This window comes from Mastomys coucha, unplaced genomic scaffold, assembly GCF_008632895.1.
Source record: "Mastomys coucha isolate ucsf_1 unplaced genomic scaffold, UCSF_Mcou_1 pScaffold22, whole genome shotgun sequence".
Lineage (NCBI taxonomy): Eukaryota > Metazoa > Chordata > Mammalia > Rodentia > Muridae > Mastomys > Mastomys coucha.
Window position 1 is genome coordinate 196,432,557 of NW_022196905.1, and position 21,672 is coordinate 196,454,228.

The following is a 21,672-nucleotide window of genomic DNA, read 5'->3' on the forward strand; positions in this document are numbered from 1 at the left end:
AAAAAAAAAAAAAAAAAAAGAGGAAATGTTAACAATATTAAGTTTTCTAGTTCATGAATATGAATGTATTTCTATTTATTTCCTTTTCACTTCTGCCAGCAGTGCTTGTACCTATCATTGTAGAAGTCCCCAGTCAACTGAATAGTTAAATTAATTCCTAAATATTGTATTCTTGTAAGTGAAATTATCTTCTTAATTTCCTGTCCAGATTGTTCATTAGTATATAAAAGTACAACTAATCTTTTCTGTTGACCTAGTGTACTACTTTTTTGCTGAATTCATTTGTTAATTATAAGGTGTTTTGTTTTGTTTTTGATACAACAACACAGCTCTTAATTCAAAGAGAATAAAAGATAGCTGTTCTGGAGCCAAACATGATTCCATAATCTTAGAACATGACTTCCGGTTATTTCAACTACCATGTTCCAGCCTGTAACATTTTTTTTTTTGACATTTTTATAGCTACAGTATAAAAGAAAGTCTGGATCAAGGCCCTTTTCAAGTACTGGATAGAAGTATGAGGAAAGTGGGATATAATAAATCAGGAAAATCTCTGCCACAGGTTTCAGATGTTGTCTGATACATACTTAGCATTTTGGTTGGTGAAGTTAGTTGTTAAATTAAGTTAATACATCCCAAAAAGTTTTATGTGGCAATCACAAGGATGTTAGGTCAGACATACTGAGCAATGGATGGCTATTAGGGAATTAAAAATAGTTCAAGATAATTTGATTCTAGATATCTACATTCCCACTGTCCATAAATACAAAGTTCCAATCAGTCAGTATTGTAAAAGAATCTTTAACGTGTGTGGCTGCTTTTGTGAATTTCAGTTCTGTTTTACTTTGGGTTTGCAGAATCTTTAGTATTTTCTACATGTAAGGTCATACCTGCAAACAGAGATGGTTTTACTCTTTGTCAGACTCTTTGTAGATGTCTGACATTTCTTTATTAAATGCAGGGGTCTCTGGAAACAAACAAAAAACATGCATAGCTGAAAGAGATTGGGGGTATCAAGCTCAGAACTCTTATTTTAACTAAATACCATGAGAAAACTGAGACTTGAAGATTTTAAGAGACTTGCCTAGTTCTCACAACTTGTTATGGAAGAAGCCTGGATAAAATCATCTTATTTCTGACTCTCTTCCTTAGTTCAGGTTACCCTCAGTATTTTGTTTTAATACCTTAGGTGATGTGCATAGAGGGAGTAGGCAAGAATGTGCCATCATCGTGGGTGCTGATATAGCCATGCTGGGTAAATAGTAAGTCTTTCAAAGGAGAACCAGTTTTTTAAAACTGGTATCTGTGAACGGTATGACACAGTAATTGTATGTACAAGTTAAAACAACATCATGTTTGGGTCAAAGCAAACTGAAGAAATTGAATAAACCTAAACTCAGATTTGTGGTTATGTTTGCATAACATGTTTTCATTTTCTTACATTCATTCAAATGCTATTTTGCTAGCACTTTTAGGCAGAAATTAAAGAGGTGGGGGTGAGGGTGGAGGCGAACTTTAGAAAACAAGGCAATATTGTAAATCTTTTTGGATTAAAACAACCCACAAATGGTATGCCTTTTAGTAAAAAACAAAAAAGCCTGCTCTTTCAGGGCCAGATCTCTAAGTTTAATGAGTGGGGCTTTTATGTGTTTCATGTGCCTCGTGACCTCTTAGTGCTTAGCTGTTTCCCTTTTCTCTTTAGCAAGACCACCTTGTGGACTGACCTTCCATTGCTCTGAACTGTGGACTCTAAATTTTAGGACTGTGCTTTGTTATCAGGTGTTTCTTAAAGAAATTTTACCGATCTACTCTAAACAACTTTGGTGGTCTATTTGTCTATTTTTGTGGTATCCAGACATGAATTATTGGCTGCCAATCTGGTTCTGAGTGCCTCACTAGAAGTAGTTTCTCTCAGACTCTCTCACACAGTCCTAACTCCATTAATACTACTCATGACACCTGAAGATTTTAAGACCTCAAATAGTGAAACATGAAGTTGTTATGGTCTGTTTGAGAAAAGCCCTTTTAAAAAAAAAAATGTGAATTTTTCTTTAATAATTCCTTAAAATTTAATAAAATTTAAATCCTTAAAATTAAATCAAATCTGTATTTTAAACATAGTATGTTAACACTTTACCTGAGTTAGGACATTTATTTACAAATTATACTTATTATACTTGCACTATTGAGATGTAAAACATAGTGAAAAAAATTAGCATCATATGATGAGAATTTACATGAAATGACTCAATGTTTTGTCAGTCATCACATATGTATAACTAACAACACAGCTCAGAAAGAACTTTATAGAATCAGATTGACTGAGGAAAAAAATAAATCATTAGCATCTGAGTTTGAGAGACTCTTCTATTCCTGTTCCTATTGGCCTCTATATAGATTTTTGACTGAAAGTGAATCATTCTTCATTGCTGTGTGCTGGCTAGTTTTATGTCAACTTGACACAAGCTAGAATCTGAAAGGATGGAACCTCAATTGAAAAATGCCTACCTAAGATCCAGCGGTAACTCAGAGCATTTTCTTAATTAGTGAGTAATCTAACAGGGCCCAGCCTTTGTGTGTGTGTGTGTGTGTGTGTGTGTGTGAGAGAGAGAGAGAGAGAGAGAGAGAGACAGAGACAGAGACAGAGACAGAGACAGAGAGACAGACAGAGAGAGAGACAGACAGAGAGACAGAGAGAGACAGAGAGAGAGAGATGGGGAGAGAAAGATCAGTCAAAATGGCATCTTTTTTTTTTTTTTTAAATGCAGCCATCTACTGGAAGTAAATTGTGTAGAAAACGGGGACCTCTGGGGCATACCCAGCTGCCCTGAGCTGCAAGTTGTCCCCTGAGTGCCATTGTCCAGCCACAGCTCTCCCAGCCTTCACCAGGCCTTCTACACCGGGAACATCCAGGTTAGACCCCTTCCCACCCAGTCCCCTGCCCAGCATATCCCCCTGGGGCATGCCAATCTGCAAGAGATAATTACTCTGTAATGTTTTCTAGGTCTGAGAATTCTTTTATTTTCTGAGATTTACTTTTATTTATGCATAATACAGGGCATCTTACCTGTATGTATGTCTGTGCATTGACCCTTGAAGATGATTGTGAGAATTAAGGTGGAATGATATTAAAAAAGTTTTGAGTGGTTGTTACAGAGTAGTAAGTAAACTGATTTTAAATGTTTCAAGTATACTATGAACAAAAGGAAGGGAACAAGACAACAAGACCAGAACATCAAAGAATTAAATCTCCACATCCAAAAAAGACCTGGGATATATATTTTGTTTCTTTTTCCTTAAAAGTTTTTCTCTGTTTTTGGGTGTGGGGGCAATTATTTTTATGGTCAAAGACTGCAATTAAAGAGCACTTGCTGCTCTTCAAAAGAACCAGAGTTCAGGTTCCAGCACCCATGTCCGGGCAGGGGATTTGATACTCTCTTCTGGCCTCTTGGGCACCTGCTTACATTACCTGCATACACATACTTATTAATTAATGTTTCTCATTTGGAATTTTTCTTGACAGAATCACTCTACTAATTCTCTATCAAATTCCATTCTAGATTTATTGATACTTGTACCTTACATCATTTTTTTTCTCTGAAGGTAATGAAATGGCTTCTAGCTCCATTATTCCTTCTGTTTGTTAGGGATTATAATGTTGAAAAAGCATTCTCTTCTATTTTATTTATACTTTCATTAGTCACTTATATAGGTTTGTAGGGTTTTTAATATTTATATAATATAATCTATCATTTCCCTTCTTACTTTATATCCAAATTGTCCAACATCTGCCCATTAGGCATATCATCAAATTAATTCCAAGAATCCCTTTTCAAATTATAATAATTGCTTTTGTTATAGTTTGCCATTAGCTAACTCAGTCTATCTTTAAGAAATATTGCCTTACCCAGCACTGGTGGCATACACCTTTAATTTCAACAATGCTAACCTGGTCTACAGAATGAGTTCCAGGGCAGCCAGGGATACATAGAGAAACTATTCCTGAAAGGCAAATTTTATTGGTAGTTTTTAAGGAAATACCAAGTAGCCTGGAAGGGTGAAAATTGGAAGATGAACTTTTTTATAGTAACTTCATCTTCTGGAAGTATAGGCAGCTCCTAGAATATGCAGAGTGCATTTGTAATATCAGGGTGGTCCTGAAGCTCCTTGACCAACCATCCTTGTCAAAATCTATATGTTTCTCTGCTTCTGAGTCATTAATTAAAGGTGAAGAGCAATCAAGGACTTCAGACCTCCATGTGCAAATGTGTACATACACAACCAAAACAAAAGCAAAACAAAACAAAACCACACACATAGAAAATTGTTAAGCTTTACTGAAAAGTCACTGAATAAAAGAAAAGTTGTAGAATGTTGTGTATGTGTTTTAGTGATACTTTAATGACTGCACATTAGATTGTTGTGAAAATAAAATGTTGGCATAAGATGTATGACTCCAGTAGGACTGATGGTCTTGACTATAGGGTGGGTTGTTCGGTAACCATTATACATAAGATGATGTAGTTTTTAGATATGTGTATGTGTTGTATGTCTGTGTGAGATGTGTTCAGGTGCCCACAGAAGCCAAATTATCAGATCCCACCAAGATGGAGTTACAGGCAGTTTGTAGGCTGCCCAGTGTGACTGCTAGGAACTTAACTCAGGTTCTGGGCAAGACCAGTACATGCTTTTTTTTTTTTAATTTTATTTTATTTATTTATTTATTTATTTATTTATTTATTTATTTATTTTGGTTTTTTGGTTTTTTGGAGACAGGGTTTTTCTGTATAGCTCTGGCTATCCTGGAACTTACTCTGTAGACCAGGCTGGCCTCAAACTCAGAAATCCGCCTGCCTCTGCCTCTCAAAGTGCTGGGATTAAAGACGTGTGCCACCAACTACCTGGCCAGTACATGCTCTTAACTACTAGATCATATCTCCAGGCTCCAAAGAAGAATCTTTTTCTACCCTTATTGTACAAGTAAAGAAACAGTGACCCAGAGAAATTAACCTCCTGCTTTTCCTTATCTATCTCACCCTGAATTGTTCTCTTTTTTTCCCAGTTTTTGAGTCCTCCGCCTTTTTGGCTTTTCTAGGACATATATGTTTCACTTCTTTCTCTACAATATTCTATATTAATCTATCTCTCTTTAGATAATGTTTTAATAATTCTTTGAGTTTTTTATACATGTGTACAATATATTTTGGTCATAGCCATCCGCTATTATGTCATTTTGGTTCTCCCTAGTTCCTGTCATGATCCCAGTTACAGAACGTTACCTCTTCCTTGATATTAAGAAAAGAATTTCATAAATTCATTGTTTTTAGTAGCTGAATAGTACTCCATTGTGTAAATGTACCTCAATTTCTGTGTCCACTCCTCTGTTGAGGGACATCTAGGTTCTTTCCAGCTTCTGGCTATTATAAATAAGGCTGCTACGAACATAGTGGAGCACATGTTTTTATGACATGTTGGAGCATACTCTGGGTATATCCCCAAGAGTGGTATTGCTAGGTCCTCAGATAGTACTATGTCCAGTTTTCTGACTAACCACCAAACTAATTTACAGAGTGGTTGTACCAGCTTGCAATACTAGCAGCAATGGGGGAGTGTTCTTCTTTCTCCACATTCTCGCCAGCATCTGCTGTCACCTGAGTTTTGATCTTAACCATTCTGACTGGTGTGAGGTGGAATCTCAGGGTTGTTTTGATTTGCATTTCCCTGATGACTAAGGATATTGAACATGTCTTTAGGTGCTTCTCAGCTATTCAGTATTCCTCAGTTGAGAATTCTTTGTTTAGTTCTGTACCCTATTTTTTAATTCTTAGGCAGATGGATGGAACTAGAAAATATCATCCTGAGTGAGGTAACCCAATCACAAAAGATCACACATGGTATACATTCATGGATAAGTGGATATTAGCCCAGAAGCTCAGAATACCCAATATACAATTCACAAACCACAAGAAACTCAAGAAGAAGGAAGACCAAAGTCTGGATACTCCAGTCTTCCTTAGAAGGGGGGATAAAATACCCATGGGAGGAGTTGCAGAGACAAAATGTGGAGCAGAGACTGAAGGAAAGGCCGTCCAGAGACTGCTCCACCTGGGGATCCATCCCATATACAGTCACCCAACTCAGACACTATTGTGGATGCTGACAAGGGCTTGCTGACAGGAGCCTGATATAGCTGTCTCCTGAGGGGCTCTACCATTGCCTGACAAATACTGAGGTGGATGCTCTCAGCCAACCATTAGATGGAGTACAGGGTCCCCAGTGGAGGAACTAGAGAAAAGACCCAAGGAGCTGAAGGGGTTTGCAGCCTCATAGGAGGAACAACAATATCAACCAACCAGTACCCCGAGAGCTCCCAGGGACTAAACCACCAACTAAAGAGTACACATGGAGGCTCCAGCTGCATATGTAGCAGGGGATGGCCTTGTCGGGCATCAGTGGGAGGAGAGGCCCTTAGTCTTTTGAAGGCTCTATGCTCCAGTGTAGGGGAATGCCAAGGCCAGGAAGTGGAAGTGGGTGGATTGGTGAGGGGGGGTGGGAGAGGATAGGGGGTTTTCAGAGGGGAAACCAGGAAAGAGGATAACATTTGAAGTGTAAATAAAGAAAATATCTAATAAAACAAAGTAAAATAAAAGAAAAAGAAAACACAGCAGAGCAGTGGTGGTGCATGCCTTTAATCCCAGCAATTGGGAGGCAGAGGCAGACGGATTTCTGAGTTCAAGGCCAGCCTGGTCTACAGAGTGAGTTCCATGACAGCCAGGGCTATACAGAGAAACCCTGTCTTGAAAACAAAACAAAACACACACACACAAAAAAAAAAAAAAAAAAAAAAAAAAAAAAGAAAGAAAAGAAAAGAAAAGAAAAAGAAAACACTCTTCAGTCCAGTTGGTGCTACCCATGCACATGAATATAGTGAGTTTAGGGACATGCTCTGGGCTTTGAGCAACCTACCAATGGCTATATCTCCAAAGCAGTGTAGCTTTTCCTCTATTGCAAAAATGTGATGATACACTCTGTGTATTTTTCATTTTGTATATATTTATATGTGTGATTTTATGTGAGTACATTAGTATGTGTGTGGATATACCTTTGTCATTACATATATCAGAAATAAGAAAACTTGTAAGAGTCATTTCTCATTTTCTACCACGTGGTTCCTGGGAATCCAACATAGATCATCAGTCTTTACAGCAAGTGCTTTTGCAGGCTAAGCCATTTCATATGCTCTTCATTTTTGAAGGCAGCTTTAGCTAATTGAGCTTATGGACTATAAGTAAATATTTTTCATAAGTTTTCTTTGTTTTCAAATCCATCTTAAATTTTGTTTCCATTTATGTCATCCCAGCTACTCTACTATAACAGCATAGAAATTTGAGAGCATATCATTAAACTTGAAATGTAGGAAATGTTAATAAAGAAACCAGAATATAAAAATCTTGTGATAAAATTAATAAAAATAGCCATGTTTCAGTCCCTATGACATGTTCCCATATTGTTCAAGGTAACTCAGCAACCATAAGAGTAAGATTCCAGAATTCCCTGTCTATTACTATAATGCATACATGTATTCTGAACTGAATATGAATTATTTTGCTCTTAAACCAGAAATGTATATAATGTCTCTGAGAGACGCATTACTTGCTATTGTGAGCTGAGAGTAAGTAAGTAACTAAGGACCTGATAGTCAAGAGTTGTGATTGCATAATTTTTGGAGACCACCCATTCTTGCACCACGTTTATTTACCTATGTGGCCATTGTCTGAACCTAACCTTTCATTTTCCACAGAGCAGTGGTTTGAATATTCATCATTTCAGTGTTTATAACAACTGTATAGAAGGCACTGCCATGAATAATGAGAAGTAACTTCTATATACATGAGAAATAGCCTGCACTCCTACAAGCATATTTTTAAGGTAGAATTATCTTTTTTCCTTAGTACCTATAAATAACCAGCTGTAATTTTATCACAATAACTCCTATTTACACTAAAACTCATGTTTGCAAATATTAAAAAAAAATGTGTTTTTCAGTCTGAAATTCTTGACATATTAGGTGGTCTCTCTGTTCATCTTATTTTCTTTGACCAGGTAACTTTGACAAGTGAGCACATTTTTTGGCTTGTTACAGCATTGTTCATGTTGAAAGTATTTATGCTGAGTACTATTCCATTGTATGGAATGCGCCCTTGTTTTTGCCCTTCCCTGCTGAAGCATACATTAGTTTTTTTGTTTTTTTTTTTAAGTGTGAGGACTTATAAATAAAACTGTTACAGACATTCATGTACAAACATTTTATGAGAACAATATATTTTTAACTTACAAAAGTAAATAACAAAGTGTGAGTGCTGGATTGCCTGTTACAAGGTATATTTAATTTTTGTAAGAGACTACCAAACTTCCGGGTGATGGTGGCGCACGCCTTTAATCCCAGCACTTGGGAGGCAGAGGCAGGCGGATTTATGAGTTCAAGGCCAGCCTGGACTACAGAGTGAGTTCCAGGACAGCCAGGGCTACACAGAGAAACCCTGTCTCAGAAAACCAAAAAAAAAAAAAAAAAAAAAAAAAAAAAAAAAAAAAAAAAAAAAAAAAAGAAACTACCAAACTATCCTCCAAATGCACTCTCATGATTACTTCCTCACAAGCATTAGAATCACCAGTGCTTGTCTCTATATTGGAATATGTGTGTGCTCATGGAGGCTAGAGACAGCAGATCTCTTAGAGCTGGACTACAGGCAGTTGTAAATTGCTTAACATGGGTGCTGGAAACCATACTGAGCTCCTGTGCAAGAGTTGTAAGTACCTTGGAGGTCCTGTGGATCTGTGTCTTGCTTCAGCAGTGTTTGGACCGAGCAGACCAAGAGACTCCCACTTTATTAGTTTCCAGCTGCCTTACAAGTCTCTCCAGCCTCCGGGACCATCTCCTCAACTCCTTCAGCTCTTAGGACCAGCCAGCACCATCGTCTCAGTTAGCCCCGAACTCTGGATCAGCCATGACCTCTCAGATTCTTCAGAATTATTCCACCAAAGTGGAAGCTGCTGTGAACCTCCTGGCCAACTTGCTCCTGCAGGCCTGCTACACCTACCTCTCTCTGGGCTTCTATTTTGATTGCGATGAGGTAGCTATGGAGGCCTTGGCCACTTCTTCCGTGAATTGGCCAAGGAGAAACACGAAGGCACCTCCTCAAGTTGCAGAACAATATCAGGGGTTGGGGGCGGTGCACTCTTTCAGGATGTGCAGAAGCCATCTCAGGATGAACAGGGTAAAACCCAGGAAGCCATGGATGCTGCCTTGGCCCTGGAGAGGAACCTGAACCAGGCCCTCTTGGATCTGCATGCTCTGGGTTCTGCCCACACAAACCCTCATCTTTGTGACTTCTTGGAAAGCCACTTCCTAGATAAGGAGGTGAAGCTCATCAAGAGGAAGGGCAACCACCTGACCAACCTCCCTAGGCTGGCAGGGCCCTAGGCATCTCTGGGCGAGTATCTCTTTGAGCAGCTCACTGTCAAGCACGACTAGGAGGCCTCTGCACCTTCTGAGAGACCCCCTCCTCTGCTCTGCACCAGCCAGCCTCAGGACCTTCACCTGAATGAACCTCTCAAGCCACCAGGCAGCTTTGTAACCACCCTGGAGCCTCTCCAAAGTCTTAGAACAAGTAAAAAATAAAGCTTTTTGAAACACACACACACACACACACACACACACACACACACAAGAGTTGTAAGTGCTCATAACAGCTGAGCCATTACGTTTCTTTTACTTTAATTTTAAAATTATTTATTTATTTACATTACAAATATTATCTCCCTTCCTTGTTCTCCCCTCCATGAGCCCATGAGTCCCTACCCTATCACCCCTCCCCTTTGCCCCTAAGAGGTTGCTCCCCTACTCCCTCACTCCTATCTCACCCCTCTCGAATACCCCTTCTCTGGGGCATCAAGCAACAACAGGCCAAAGCACATCCCCTCCCCCTAAGATTAGACAAGGAAATCCTCAGCTACATATGTAGTTGGGGGGTATGGGGGGACACAGTCTTGCCCGTGTATGCTCTTCAGTTGGTGGCTAAGTCTCTAGGAGCTCTAAGAGGTCCAGTTAGTTGATACTGTTGTTCTTCTAATGGGGTTGACATCCTCTTCAGTCCCTTCAGTCCTTCTCCTAACTCTTCCATAGGGATTCCTGAACTCAGTCCAATGGTTGGCTGAATCTGCTTCTGTCTCAGTCAGGTGCTGGTAGAGCCCCTGAGAGGACAGCTGTAGTGGCTATTCCTGGTTGTCAACTTGACTATATCTGGAATGACTACAATCCAGAATTGGAGGACAGGTAATTAATGGAGTTTTGACTGATGTCAGACTCACAGTAGGTCTAGTAGGTCCCTGAACATATCCTGTGGTCATTTCAGAATGTATACTTGGGATAGATATACTCAGAAATTGGCAGAATTCTCACATTGGTTCCCTGACCTGAGGAGTGAGGGCTGTTATGGTTGGAAAGGCTAAATGGAAGCCTTTAGAGTTGCCTCTGCCAAAGAAAATAGTATTGTATTCCTGGAGGAATTGCAGAAATTATTGCCACTATCAAAGACTTGAAAAATGCAGGGGTGGTGGTTCCCACCACATCTCTCTTTAATTCTCCTATCTGACCAGTGCAGAAGACAGATGGATCATGGAGAATGACAGTTGATTATCAAAAATTAAATCAAGTAGTAACTCCAATTGCAGCTGCTGTACTAGATGTAGTTTCTTTACTTGAGCAAATTAACACATCTCCTGGTACCTGGTATGCAGCCATTGATTTGGCAAATGCCTTCTTCTCAGTACCTGTCCATAAGAACTACCAGAAGCAATTTGCTTTTAGTTGGCAAGGCTAGCAATATACCTTTACAATTTTGCCTCAAGGATATATTGACTCTCCTGCCCTGGGTCATAACTTAGTTAGAAGGGATCTTGATCGTTTGTTTCTTCCACAAAATATCACATTGGTGCACTATATTGATGGCATTATGCCGATTGGACCAAGTAAGCAAGAAGTAGCAACCACTTTGGACTCATTGGTAACACATATGTGTATCAGAGAATGGGAAATAAATCCAACCAAAATTCAAGGACCATCTACCTCAGTGAAATTTTTAGGAGTCCAATGGTGTGGGGCATGCAGAGATATTCCTTCTAAGGTGAAAGATAAGTTATTGCACCGGGCCCCTCCCACCACCAAGAAAGAAGCACAAAGTTTAGTGGGTCTATTTAGATTCTGGAGACAGCACATTCCTCACTTGGGTGTGTTACTCAGGCCCATTTACCAGGTGACTTGGAAAGCTGCTAGCTTTGTGTGGAGCCTGGAACATGAGAAGGCTCTTCAACAGGTCCAGGCTGCTGTGCAGGCTGCTCTACCACTTGGACCATATGATTCAGCAGACCCGATGGTACTTGAGGTGTCTGTGGCAGATAGAGATGCTGTTTTGGAGCCTCTAGCAGGCCCCTGTAAGTGAATCACAGAAGAGACCCTTGGGATTTTGGAGCAAAGCTCTACTATCTTCTGCAGACAACTATTCTCCCTTTGAAAAACAGCTCTTGGCCTGCTATTAGGCCTTAGTGGAAACTGAACATTTGACAATAGGACACCAAGTTACTATGCGACCTTAACTACCCATCATGAGCTGGGTGCTATTAGACCTTTCAAGTCATAAAGTAGGACGTGCATAACAGCAGTCAATTATCAAATGGAAGTGGTATATACGTGATTGGGCCAGAGCAGGTCCTGAGAGTACAAGCTAGTTACATGAAGAAGTTATTCAAATGCCTATCTATGGTTTCCATTCCTATTTAAAATGCCATCTGCTGCCAAGCATGCCCTTATAGCCTCATGGGGTGTTCCCTATGATCGGCTGACTGAAGAAAAGAAGACTAGGACCTAGTTTACTGATAGCTCTGCATGTTATGCAGGCACCACCCAGAAGTGGACAGCTGCAGCAGCATTACAACCCCTTTCCAGGACTACCCTGAAAGATACAGGTGAAGGAAAATCTTCACAGTGGGCAGAACTTCAGGCAGTACACATGGTATTACAGTTTGTTTGGAAGAAGAAATGGCCAGATATACAATTGTTCACTGACTCATGGGCTGTAGCCAATGGATTGGCTGAATGGTCAGGGACCTAGAAAGATCACGATTGGAAAATTGGTGAGAAAGACATCTGGGGAAGAAGTATGTGGATAGATCTCTCCAAATGGGCAAAGAATGTGAAGATATTCATGTCCCATGTAAATGCTCACCAAAAGGGGACTTCATCTGAAGAGGAGTTCATTAATCAAGTGGATAGGGTGGCCTGTTTTGTGGACAGTCAGCCTCTTTCCCCAGCCATCCCTATCATTGCTCAATGGGCACATGAACAAAGTGGCCATGGTGGCCAAGATGGAAGTTATGCTTGGGCCCAACAACATGGACTTCCACTCACCAAGGCTGACCGGGCTACAGCTGCTGCTAAATGCCAGATCTGCCAACAACAGAAACCAACACTGAGCCCCACATATGGCACCATTCCTCAAGGTGACCAGCAAGCAACCTGGTGGCAGGTTGACTACATTGAACCACTTCCTCTGTGGAAAGGACATTTTCTTACTGGAGTAGATACTTATTCTGGTTATAGATTTGCCTTTCCTGCACGCAATGCTTCTGCCAAAACCACCATCTGTGGATTCACAGAATTTCTTATTTATCGTCATGGTATTCCACACAGTATTGCTTCTGACCAAGGAACTCACTTCACAGCCAGAGAAGTATGACAGTGGGCTCACAATCATGGGATTCACTGGTCTTACCAAGTTCCCCATCATCCTGAAGCTGCTGATCTGATAGAAAGCTGGAATGGTCTTTTGAAGTTACAGCACCAATTAGGTGGCAACAGCATGGAGGGCTGGGGCAGAGTTCTTCTGAAGGCAGTATATGCTTTAAATCAGTGTCCAATATATGGTACAGTTTTCCCCATAGCCAGGATCCTTGGGTCTAGGAATCAAGGGGTGGAAAAGGGAATAGTTCCGCTCATTATCATTCCAAGTGACCCTCTAGGAAAAGTTTTGCTTCCTGTCCCAACAAGTCTAGCTTCTTCTGTCCTAGAAGTTTTGGCTCCAAAGGGGGGAGTTCTTGTACCAGGAGCCACAACAAATATTACATTGAACTGGAAGCTCAGACTTCCCCCTGGTCATTTTGGGCTTCTAATACCCTTAAACCAACAGGCTAAGGAAAGAATAACAGTGTTAGGAAAAGTGATAGATCCAGATTACCATGGAGAAATTGGATTGCCTCTTCACAATGGAGGTAAGCAGGATTACGTCTGGAGTGCAGGAGATCCCTTAAGGCATCTCTTTGTACTACCATGTCCTGTGATTAAAGTCAATGGGAAACTACAACAGCCTAATCCAAGCAGGATGACAAAGGAATGACCCATCAGGAATGAAGGCATGGGTCAATCCTCCAGGAAAAGAGTCGAGACCTGCTGAGATGCTTACCAAGGGGGAAGGAAATACAGAATGGGTAGTAGAGGAAGGTAGTCATAAATACCAGCTAAGGCCACATAACCAGTTGCAGAACTGAGGATTATAAAGTAATATGAATGCTTCTCTCTTATTTTATTAAGAATACTGTTAAGCCAGGCAGTGGTGGCACACACCTTTAAGCTCAGTGCTTGGGAGGCAGAGACAGGTAGATTTCTGAGTTCAAGGCCAGCCTGGTCTACAGGGTGAGTTCCAGGACAGCCAGGGTTATACAGAGAAACCCTGTCTAGGAAAAAAAAAAAAAAAAAAAGGAAAAAGGAATACTGTTAAGAATACATTTGTCTTTCTTCCAATTTCCTTAACACCTATTGGTATTTAAGTTGAGACACTAAAGAATATACCCAAGAAACATTGCCCCCTCGTAAATTTACAAATGTGTTTGCAATTGAATAGTTATATCATGTTAGGCATATTCATGATCTTGGTATTGTTTCAAGTGGACTTGAGATATTATTTGTGTCAAGTTGACAAGGCGTAGATTTTAGTGGCTATTCCTGGTTATCAACTTGACTATATCTGGAATGAACGATAATCCAGAATTGGAGGGCTCACCTGTGGGCCTAATCTGGAGGCTAAGAGATACAAGCTAATGACCTAGATCTTGGCATGAAGATCTTGAGGCATAGTGGCTATGAATCCTAGAAGATTAAGACAGATGAGGTGGCACACACCTTTAATCTGGGCCACACCTTTTGCTGAAGACCTATATAAGGACATTGGAAGGAGGGCTTTCTGCTTCGCATTCTTGCCTTGTGGGACTGAGCAACTGCTAGATCCTTGGACTTCCATTCACAGCTGTTGCTGATCATTGTTGGGAGTTGGACTACAGACTGTAAGTCATCAACAAATTCCTTTGCTATATAGAGACTACCATAAGTTCTGTGACTCTAGAGAGCACTGACTAATACAACAGCCATGCCAGGCTTCTATCTGCAAGCACAATATGGCATCAGCAATAGTGTCAGGGTTTGGTGCCTGTGCATGGAATGGAACACAAGTTGGGCTGATCCCTGGATGGTCTTTCCTTTAGTCTGCTCCATTTTTTTTAGACAGGAATAATTCTGGGTCAAACATTTTGAGATGCATGGGTATCCCCATCCCTCACTGGGGCCCTGTCTATCTACTAGAGATGGTCTCTTCAGGTTTCATCTCCCCGCTGTTGGGCACCTCAGCTAAGGTTGTCCCTATTGGGTCCTGGGAGCCCTTCACATCCCTGGTGTCTGGGACTTTACAGAGGTCCCCCATTGCTCCCCTATCCCACACTGCTGCATATTTTTATTCATTCTCCTGACCCTTGGGATTCTCTCCTGTCTCCCCTCATTCCTGATCCTGCCTCCCCTTAACCCTCCCTCTCCTACTCACCCATATCCCTCCCTCCCTCTGCCTCCCATGATTATTTTGTTTCACTTTCTAAGTGGCACTGAAGCATCCACACTTGGGCCTTCCTTCTTGTTAAGCTTCATATGGTCTGTAAGTTGTATCATGGTTATTTCTGAACTTTTTGACTAATATCTACTTCTAAGTGAGTACATACCATGCATGTCCTTTTGTGTCTGGGTTACCTCACTCAGGATGATATTTTGTAGTTGCATCCATTTGCCTGCAAAATTCATGATGTCCTTGTTTTCAATAGCTGAGTAATATTCCATTGTGTAAATATACCTAACATTTTCTGTATCCGTTATTTGGTTGAGGGACATTGGGTTATTTCTAGTTTCTGGCTACTGCAAAAAAGGTTGTTATGAACATAGTTGTAATGGCTCTATACACACACATAGATAGATAGATAGATAGATAGATAGATAGATAGATAGATAGATAGATAGATAGATAGGTTATTTGATCCATAACCTCAATTTTTTGTCTTGATAATAACCACAAATTTAGTAAGTATACATGTGACTTCTTTCAAATTAAGAAAATATTATTCTCTACATTTTTGAAGTTCTTCTGGATCTGAAGTTATTTCTAGGATTTTCTATAGTGGTAACCAGTGGTTTGTTTTGTGTGTCTAGTAGGGGTGGATATTTTTTCTTTCTGTGTTCCATCTAAGGTTCAAATCATACCAAGAAATCATATTATTTCAGTCTCTTACTGCCTTCATGTGAAAATCAATTCTTTTTCTAAAATTTTTGAAATAGTTCAGATTAGTGAAACAAGGATATTTTGTTTGAAAGAGATTCATGAAAGTAATTATTTGTATTAAATAGTCTTCCTGATTTAGTTTTTTTTTCTTCTTGGTTTCTTTTCTCAGGAAAAACTGCTTGCTTTGAAAGCAGTATCAAGTAAGTTTAGGCCAGTCATTTTCTAAATATCTGCACGAGGATATTTTCTAAATATCTGTCCAGGATATTTAACAGCTGCTCTGACAGGTGACATGTAGGTGGGGGAGAATGAAACACACCTTCTTATATCTTTTCCCAGGTGCTTTGGACAAATCCACAGGGCTATTTGGAGAAGAGTTGAAAAATTGCTCTAAATTACAATTTTATTTTTAAGCAGCCATGAAACAAAATAGGCAGTTATTGCTGAGAAATTTATTCTAGGTGTCTAATTTATAAGGTTTTGAATTAGACTTCAGGGCCTGTGTTACATTTTATTACAGTCTACAGCCTAAGTGTAGACTGGCAGGAATTAAGTGGAAAGCCTGTGTCACAGCTATTATGCATCTGGGAGTTTGGTTAAAAGGGACTAGCTTAGCTGAGCCTGAGTTGTGATAAAAAGCAGGGTCTGGAGGCTGTTTAACTGAAGTCCTGGGCTCCAGTCAGAGCTGGATTTAATACTAGCCTATAAGTATGCAAACTGCAACTTGTGTTTTCAGGACATCAGCAACTTAACTCCCACCACATGAACAAATGATTATGTTCCTTGTGAATTTTAAGTCTTTAGCAAGCAAGCTGGTGGAGAGGCTATGAGCAGACCAGGTATTTAAACTTCTCTCCCAAGTGCTCCACGTGAAGCATCCCAGCTCTTCCTTACAATAAATACCCTGCAGCTCTCTTAGCAGTTGAGCTATTACCAGTCTTTTAAAGTGGATTGTTTGTTTTCCTTTTGTAATTATGCTTTAATGAGAACTTTTAATTCCAATAAACAAATGTGTTGTGTCAGATTTGTTGTGCCTCTGGGAAAGATGGTTTGTTGCTTTGTCACCCTTACTACTTTCTGGCCTTCTCTCAGGCTTGCAGATGGGTCAAGGACTCTGGAGAGTGGCCAGAAACCAGCATCTCCAACAGGAAGCCTACGGTGAGACAGGCTACCTCAGCAGAGAACAGAGCAGGAGAGTGGCTTCAAGCAACATTTCTCACACCAGCCACCGGAAACAAGCCCAAGGAGGTATCGATATCTATCATCTTCTGAAGGCAAGGAAGTCTAAAGAACAGGAAGGGTTCATTAACTTGGAAATGCTGCCTCCTGAGCTGAGCTTCACCATCTTATCCTACCTGAATGCAACTGACCTCTGCTTAGCTTCGTGTGTTTGGCAAGACCTCGCTAATGATGAACTTCTCTGGCAAGGGTAAGACAAACTCAACCAATATTTAACTGAGATCCCTATCCAGTTTAATGTTCTTTTCATAGCATGCATGCATTGTGAAATAATTTCTTTTAATATGAGCTTACAGTAATTTTTACTAAATCCCAGAAAAATAAATAAGAGTTATCTTCTCAGTTGGTTTTGATATTCCCAAAAAGACAGTAGAGAAGACAATGGGATGATGACTTTAACACAAAGAAGTTACAAACAAGACAGGGTATTATACATCAGAAATTGCATTAATTTCAGAAGCGTATCCATTCTGAGTTAGAATTTATAATCTATAGTGTGTAGCCCTTATATCTTAGTCAAGTTAGTGTTTCCTAGAATATCATCTGAAGACTAGGGAAACTTTGAGATCACTAAAACAGTGAGTGTTGTCGCTTTCAAAGTAAGCATGTGTGGTGTTACATTTCTGTTTAACAGTGTTTGCTAGCATCAACTTTTAAATTATGACAACTTCACCTCCGCTTTTTCTAAACTTTCATCACTGAAAGCAGGTGAACATTGGAAAAGCATGACAGGACAGTTTGTTACATAAATCTTAACAGCTGTTACACCAGTTTCAATTTAAACCACATCCAAGAGCTTTGTGAAACAATGTTTTGTTTTGTTTTTTAAATCTCATTTATTCCTAAACAGCCATGATGTGGTTTCTTTCTTTTCAGTCTTGAAAATGCTACCAATTAGAAGAATCACTGGATTTCAGATTTTCTAGTATTCTTTCCAAAACTTAAGTCTCATTGTCTTAATGATAAAGAACTTATCCATGGTAGTAGTATACCTAAACTGGAAAGTTAATTGACAGATTTGATAAATTAATTGAAATTACCAAATTCCAATGGAAGTATATTTTCAGTAGCAGCGTGTCTGATTTGATCTTCCTAAGGTCCCTGGATTATAGTATAAAAGTATTTATTATCAACTAATATACATAAGCAGTCTGTCTTATTGTTTATGGACTTGTTATACTGTGTGAGTATAAATTCTTATAGAATTACTTAAGATAAGTGAGTTTTTAATGATTTACCTATTATAAAGATTAGAATAATACTTTACACCTGGCTTATTCTTGCTCATCTTTTCCCCCATATCTTAGCATTTTCCACAAATAATTTGTCTTCTTTTATTTGAACTTTGTTTTGCTTCATTGTTCATTTGTTTGTAGCCCAGACTGACCAAGTCCTTCCTGGAGCTCCTGCTTCGGCCTCTCATTCAGTGCTAGGGCTGCAGTGAACAGCTGATTCTGTATTTGAACTTAAAACAGTATTCATTTCTGAACTAGTGAAATTCAGTCTGAATAGTTTTTTATTAGAGCTTTAAAGACATTTAAATATATTAAAATATATTTTCAGTATTTTTTGTCTTAATGTACTCTGATAGATTCCTGAACTCTGATGCATTACACCAAATGCTTTAGCTTTCAAATACTAAGTAATGCATCTGTATAAATTTTAAAAGCATGGTCCTATGCTATAGAAAATAGTTTATTAAGAGATACAGTTCTTATTCAAGATTAAATAAAAATTTTAGCAGCTGCACATCTTTGTAGTAGTGAAGAATCATGGATTTGGAACAGCATCTTAAGCATGCTTAGCATCATAGCATTGATCTTCATAGTTGTGGAGTGCTTGTTTAATTTGTTGTTAATGTATTCTTTTTTGAAAAAGAAAGACAAGTCTCCTTGACCAACATTTACTGTTATTTCAAAGTTGGCATGGATTTAATAGATCCCAATTAGCTTCACATTGCAAGCCTTGAGTAAGACTTACTATATCTATATGTTACAGGAATGCACAGGAATGCATAGTACTTGCTTGTCTTTGTCTTTTTAATTTCCATTAATTAATTAATTAATTTATTTATTTATTTATTTATTCACTTTACATCCCAATCACAGCCCTAACCTCTCTTCCCCTCAAATAGGCTTTTCCCCATTCCTTCTTTCCCTTCTCTCTGAGAAGGGAGTGTCCCCCTCCCCCGGTACCAACCCACCCTGGCACATCTAGTCACTGCAGGACTAGGGGCATCCTCACATCCTCTCCCACTCAGGCTAGACAAGGCAGCTTAGTCAGGGGAACAGGATTCACAGGCAGGCAACAGAGTCAGGGACAGCCCCTGTTCCAGTTGTTAGGAGACCCAAGCTATACATTTGCTACATATGAGTGGGGGCCCATGTATGCTCTTTGGTTGCTGCTTCAGTCTCTGGGAACTCCCAAGGGTCCAGGTGAGTCAAATCTTCTGGTGGAGTCCCTATCCCTTCTAGTTCCCCAGTTATTCCCCCAACTCTTCCACAAGACTCCCCGAGCTCTGTCTAATGTTTAGCTATGGGTCTCTGCATCTGTTTTGGTCAGCTGATCGGTGGAGCCTTTCAGAGTACAGTTATACTAGGCACCTGTCTGCAATAGTAACAGAGTATCATTAGTTGTGTCAGAGATTGGCACTTGCCCATGGGATAGGTCTCAAGTTGAGCCAGTCATTAGTCGTCCATTTCCTCAGTCTCTGTCTCTGGACATCTTGTAGTCAGGACACATTTTGAGTCATAGGTTTTGTGGGTGTGTTGGCATCCTTATCCCTCAACTGGTAGGCCTGCCTGGTTAAAGGAGGTGGTCACTTCAGGCTCCATATCCCCCACTACTAGGAGTCTCAGCTAGAGTCACCCTCATAGACTCCTTGGAGTCTCCCCCATCCTAGATTTCTAGCATGTCCTAGAGATGTTCATCCACTTTCGACTGCCATTGATTTTCTTTCACTCTCAAGGCCCTCTCTACCTGGTCTCCATACTCCTTATCCACTCCCACCCTTATTCTCTTCCCCATTCCCTCTCCAACCCAGTTCCCTTCCTCCATCCACCTCTGATGACTGTTTCCCCTTCTGAGTGAGATTAAAGCATCCTCCCTTGGGCCCTCCTTGTTATTTGGCTTCTTTAGCTCTGTGGAATTTAGCATGGGTACCCTGTACTTTATGGCTAATATCCACTTATCAGTGAGTACATGCATGTCCTTTGGGGAATGGGTTACTTCACTCAGGATGATATTCTCAAGTTTCATCCATTTGCCTACAAAATTCATGATGCTCTTGTTTTTAGTAGCTGAGTAGTATTAGACTGTATAAATGAACCACATTTTCTTTCTAGAATGTGCCTAGTCCTGTTAGTGACTTGATATGCTGGGACGGGTTGGTATCAAGGGTGCCCTCCCCTGGAGGGGCTGGAAGGGGGGCTGCAATTTGGTTGTAAAGTGAATAAATTAATTAATAACCATTAAGTAAATTTAGAACCATTATTTTTTGCTGTTGTTGAGGGACTTCTGGGTTGTTTCCAATTTCTGGCTATTACAAATAAAGCTGCTATAAACATAGTAGAACAAGTGTCCTTGTGTATGATAGGACATCTTTTGTATATATGCCCAGGAGTGGGTCTTAAGGTAGAAGTACTCCCAACTTTCAGAGAAACCATCAATTCCAGAGTAATTGTACAAGTTTGCACTCCCACCAGTAACGGAGGAATGTTTGAGAACTTGCTTGTCTCAGTTTCTTCTTTGGTCCACTGATGTAGGAGAACTGTTGACAGGATTGAGAAAGCCAGTGCATTTAAAACCCTGAACATAGTGGCTGTAATTTAGTAATTTTAAGTGATTGTCATCTATCATTGATCTTATTCTTAATTGATTGTGCTTAACTTTAGATAGTATTCACAAATAAGATTAATCTTTGTGACTGAAATTCTTAGGGGCTACCAAAATTGCTAATTGTATCAAATCTATTATATTCCATGAAACCAGAAATGTAAATTTTAAAATAAAAGTTTGTAGCCACATGTTTACTCTTCTAAAGGCAGTGGGACCTGGGAGGGTGAAGGTTAAACATGAGATACACTTAAGACTCATGCAGTTTTATTCAGAGCTTCAGACAGTGTTACCTAGGATTAAGGTATTCAGTCACAAGGCAAGTCTTATGTGGCAAAAACATGTTTTTTCCATATAGGCATATAAATAAATAACAATAGAGGCTATAATGAATAATCTGATGTAAATTCATTTCTATCTACTGACCTTGGGAGGAACCCAAAACATATTCCAAGAACAATTCCATGTTTTTGAAGAAACCGAGGTCACAAGACTCTTGTTTCCTTGGAAATTTACTTTTTACTTATTTATATTTTTAGTAAGCACTCAAAATTTCATTCACACGATTCCATTCTTAGATAATGTTTGAACAGCCACAAATTCTAATTTTGTGTCATTTAATTTCAGAATTTTATCATGTGAATATATGCTTTATCTTAGGGAATATAGTAAAGTAACTTTTGTCTTCTTTTCTTTTATGTTTACAGGTTGTGTAAATCCACATGGGGTCACTGTTCTATATACAATAAGAACCCACCTTTAGGATTTTCTTTTAGGAAATTGTATATGCAGCTAGATGAGGGAAGCCTCACCTTTAATGCCAACCCGGAGGAGGTAAGTGGAGAACAGGGTTGTCTGCCTCAGGTGCACTCACATGATGTTGCTACAATCTTCTCATAGTGTGACCTTGAGGGAAATTCAAAGTGACTGAACATGCCTTTCCAGTCTCTGAAAG

General features: G+C 39.6%; 1 protein-coding gene and 1 pseudogene across 3 annotated transcripts in view; both read left to right on the forward strand.

The window, feature by feature from the left end:
* The window catches only part of Fbxo8 (F-box protein 8), a 48,834-nt gene that overhangs the window by 5,092 nt on the left and 22,070 nt on the right, over positions 1 to 21,672 (forward strand). The window contains exons 2-4 of one of the 3 annotated variants that reach the window (XM_031339849.1): positions 2,769 to 2,913; positions 16,737 to 17,073; positions 21,425 to 21,551. In XM_031339849.1, the coding sequence (XP_031195709.1) occupies positions 16,745 to 17,073; positions 21,425 to 21,551 (456 nt within the window). In that variant the 5' untranslated portion in view covers positions 2,769 to 2,913; positions 16,737 to 16,744. Of the gene's footprint in view, positions 1 to 2,768; positions 2,914 to 7,801; positions 7,930 to 16,736; positions 17,074 to 21,424; positions 21,552 to 21,672 lie in introns of all 3 variants that reach the window. The other 2 variants (XM_031339850.1, XM_031339848.1) reach the window with 2 other exon arrangements.
* On the forward strand, positions 8,592 to 9,865 carry LOC116069307 (annotated as a pseudogene).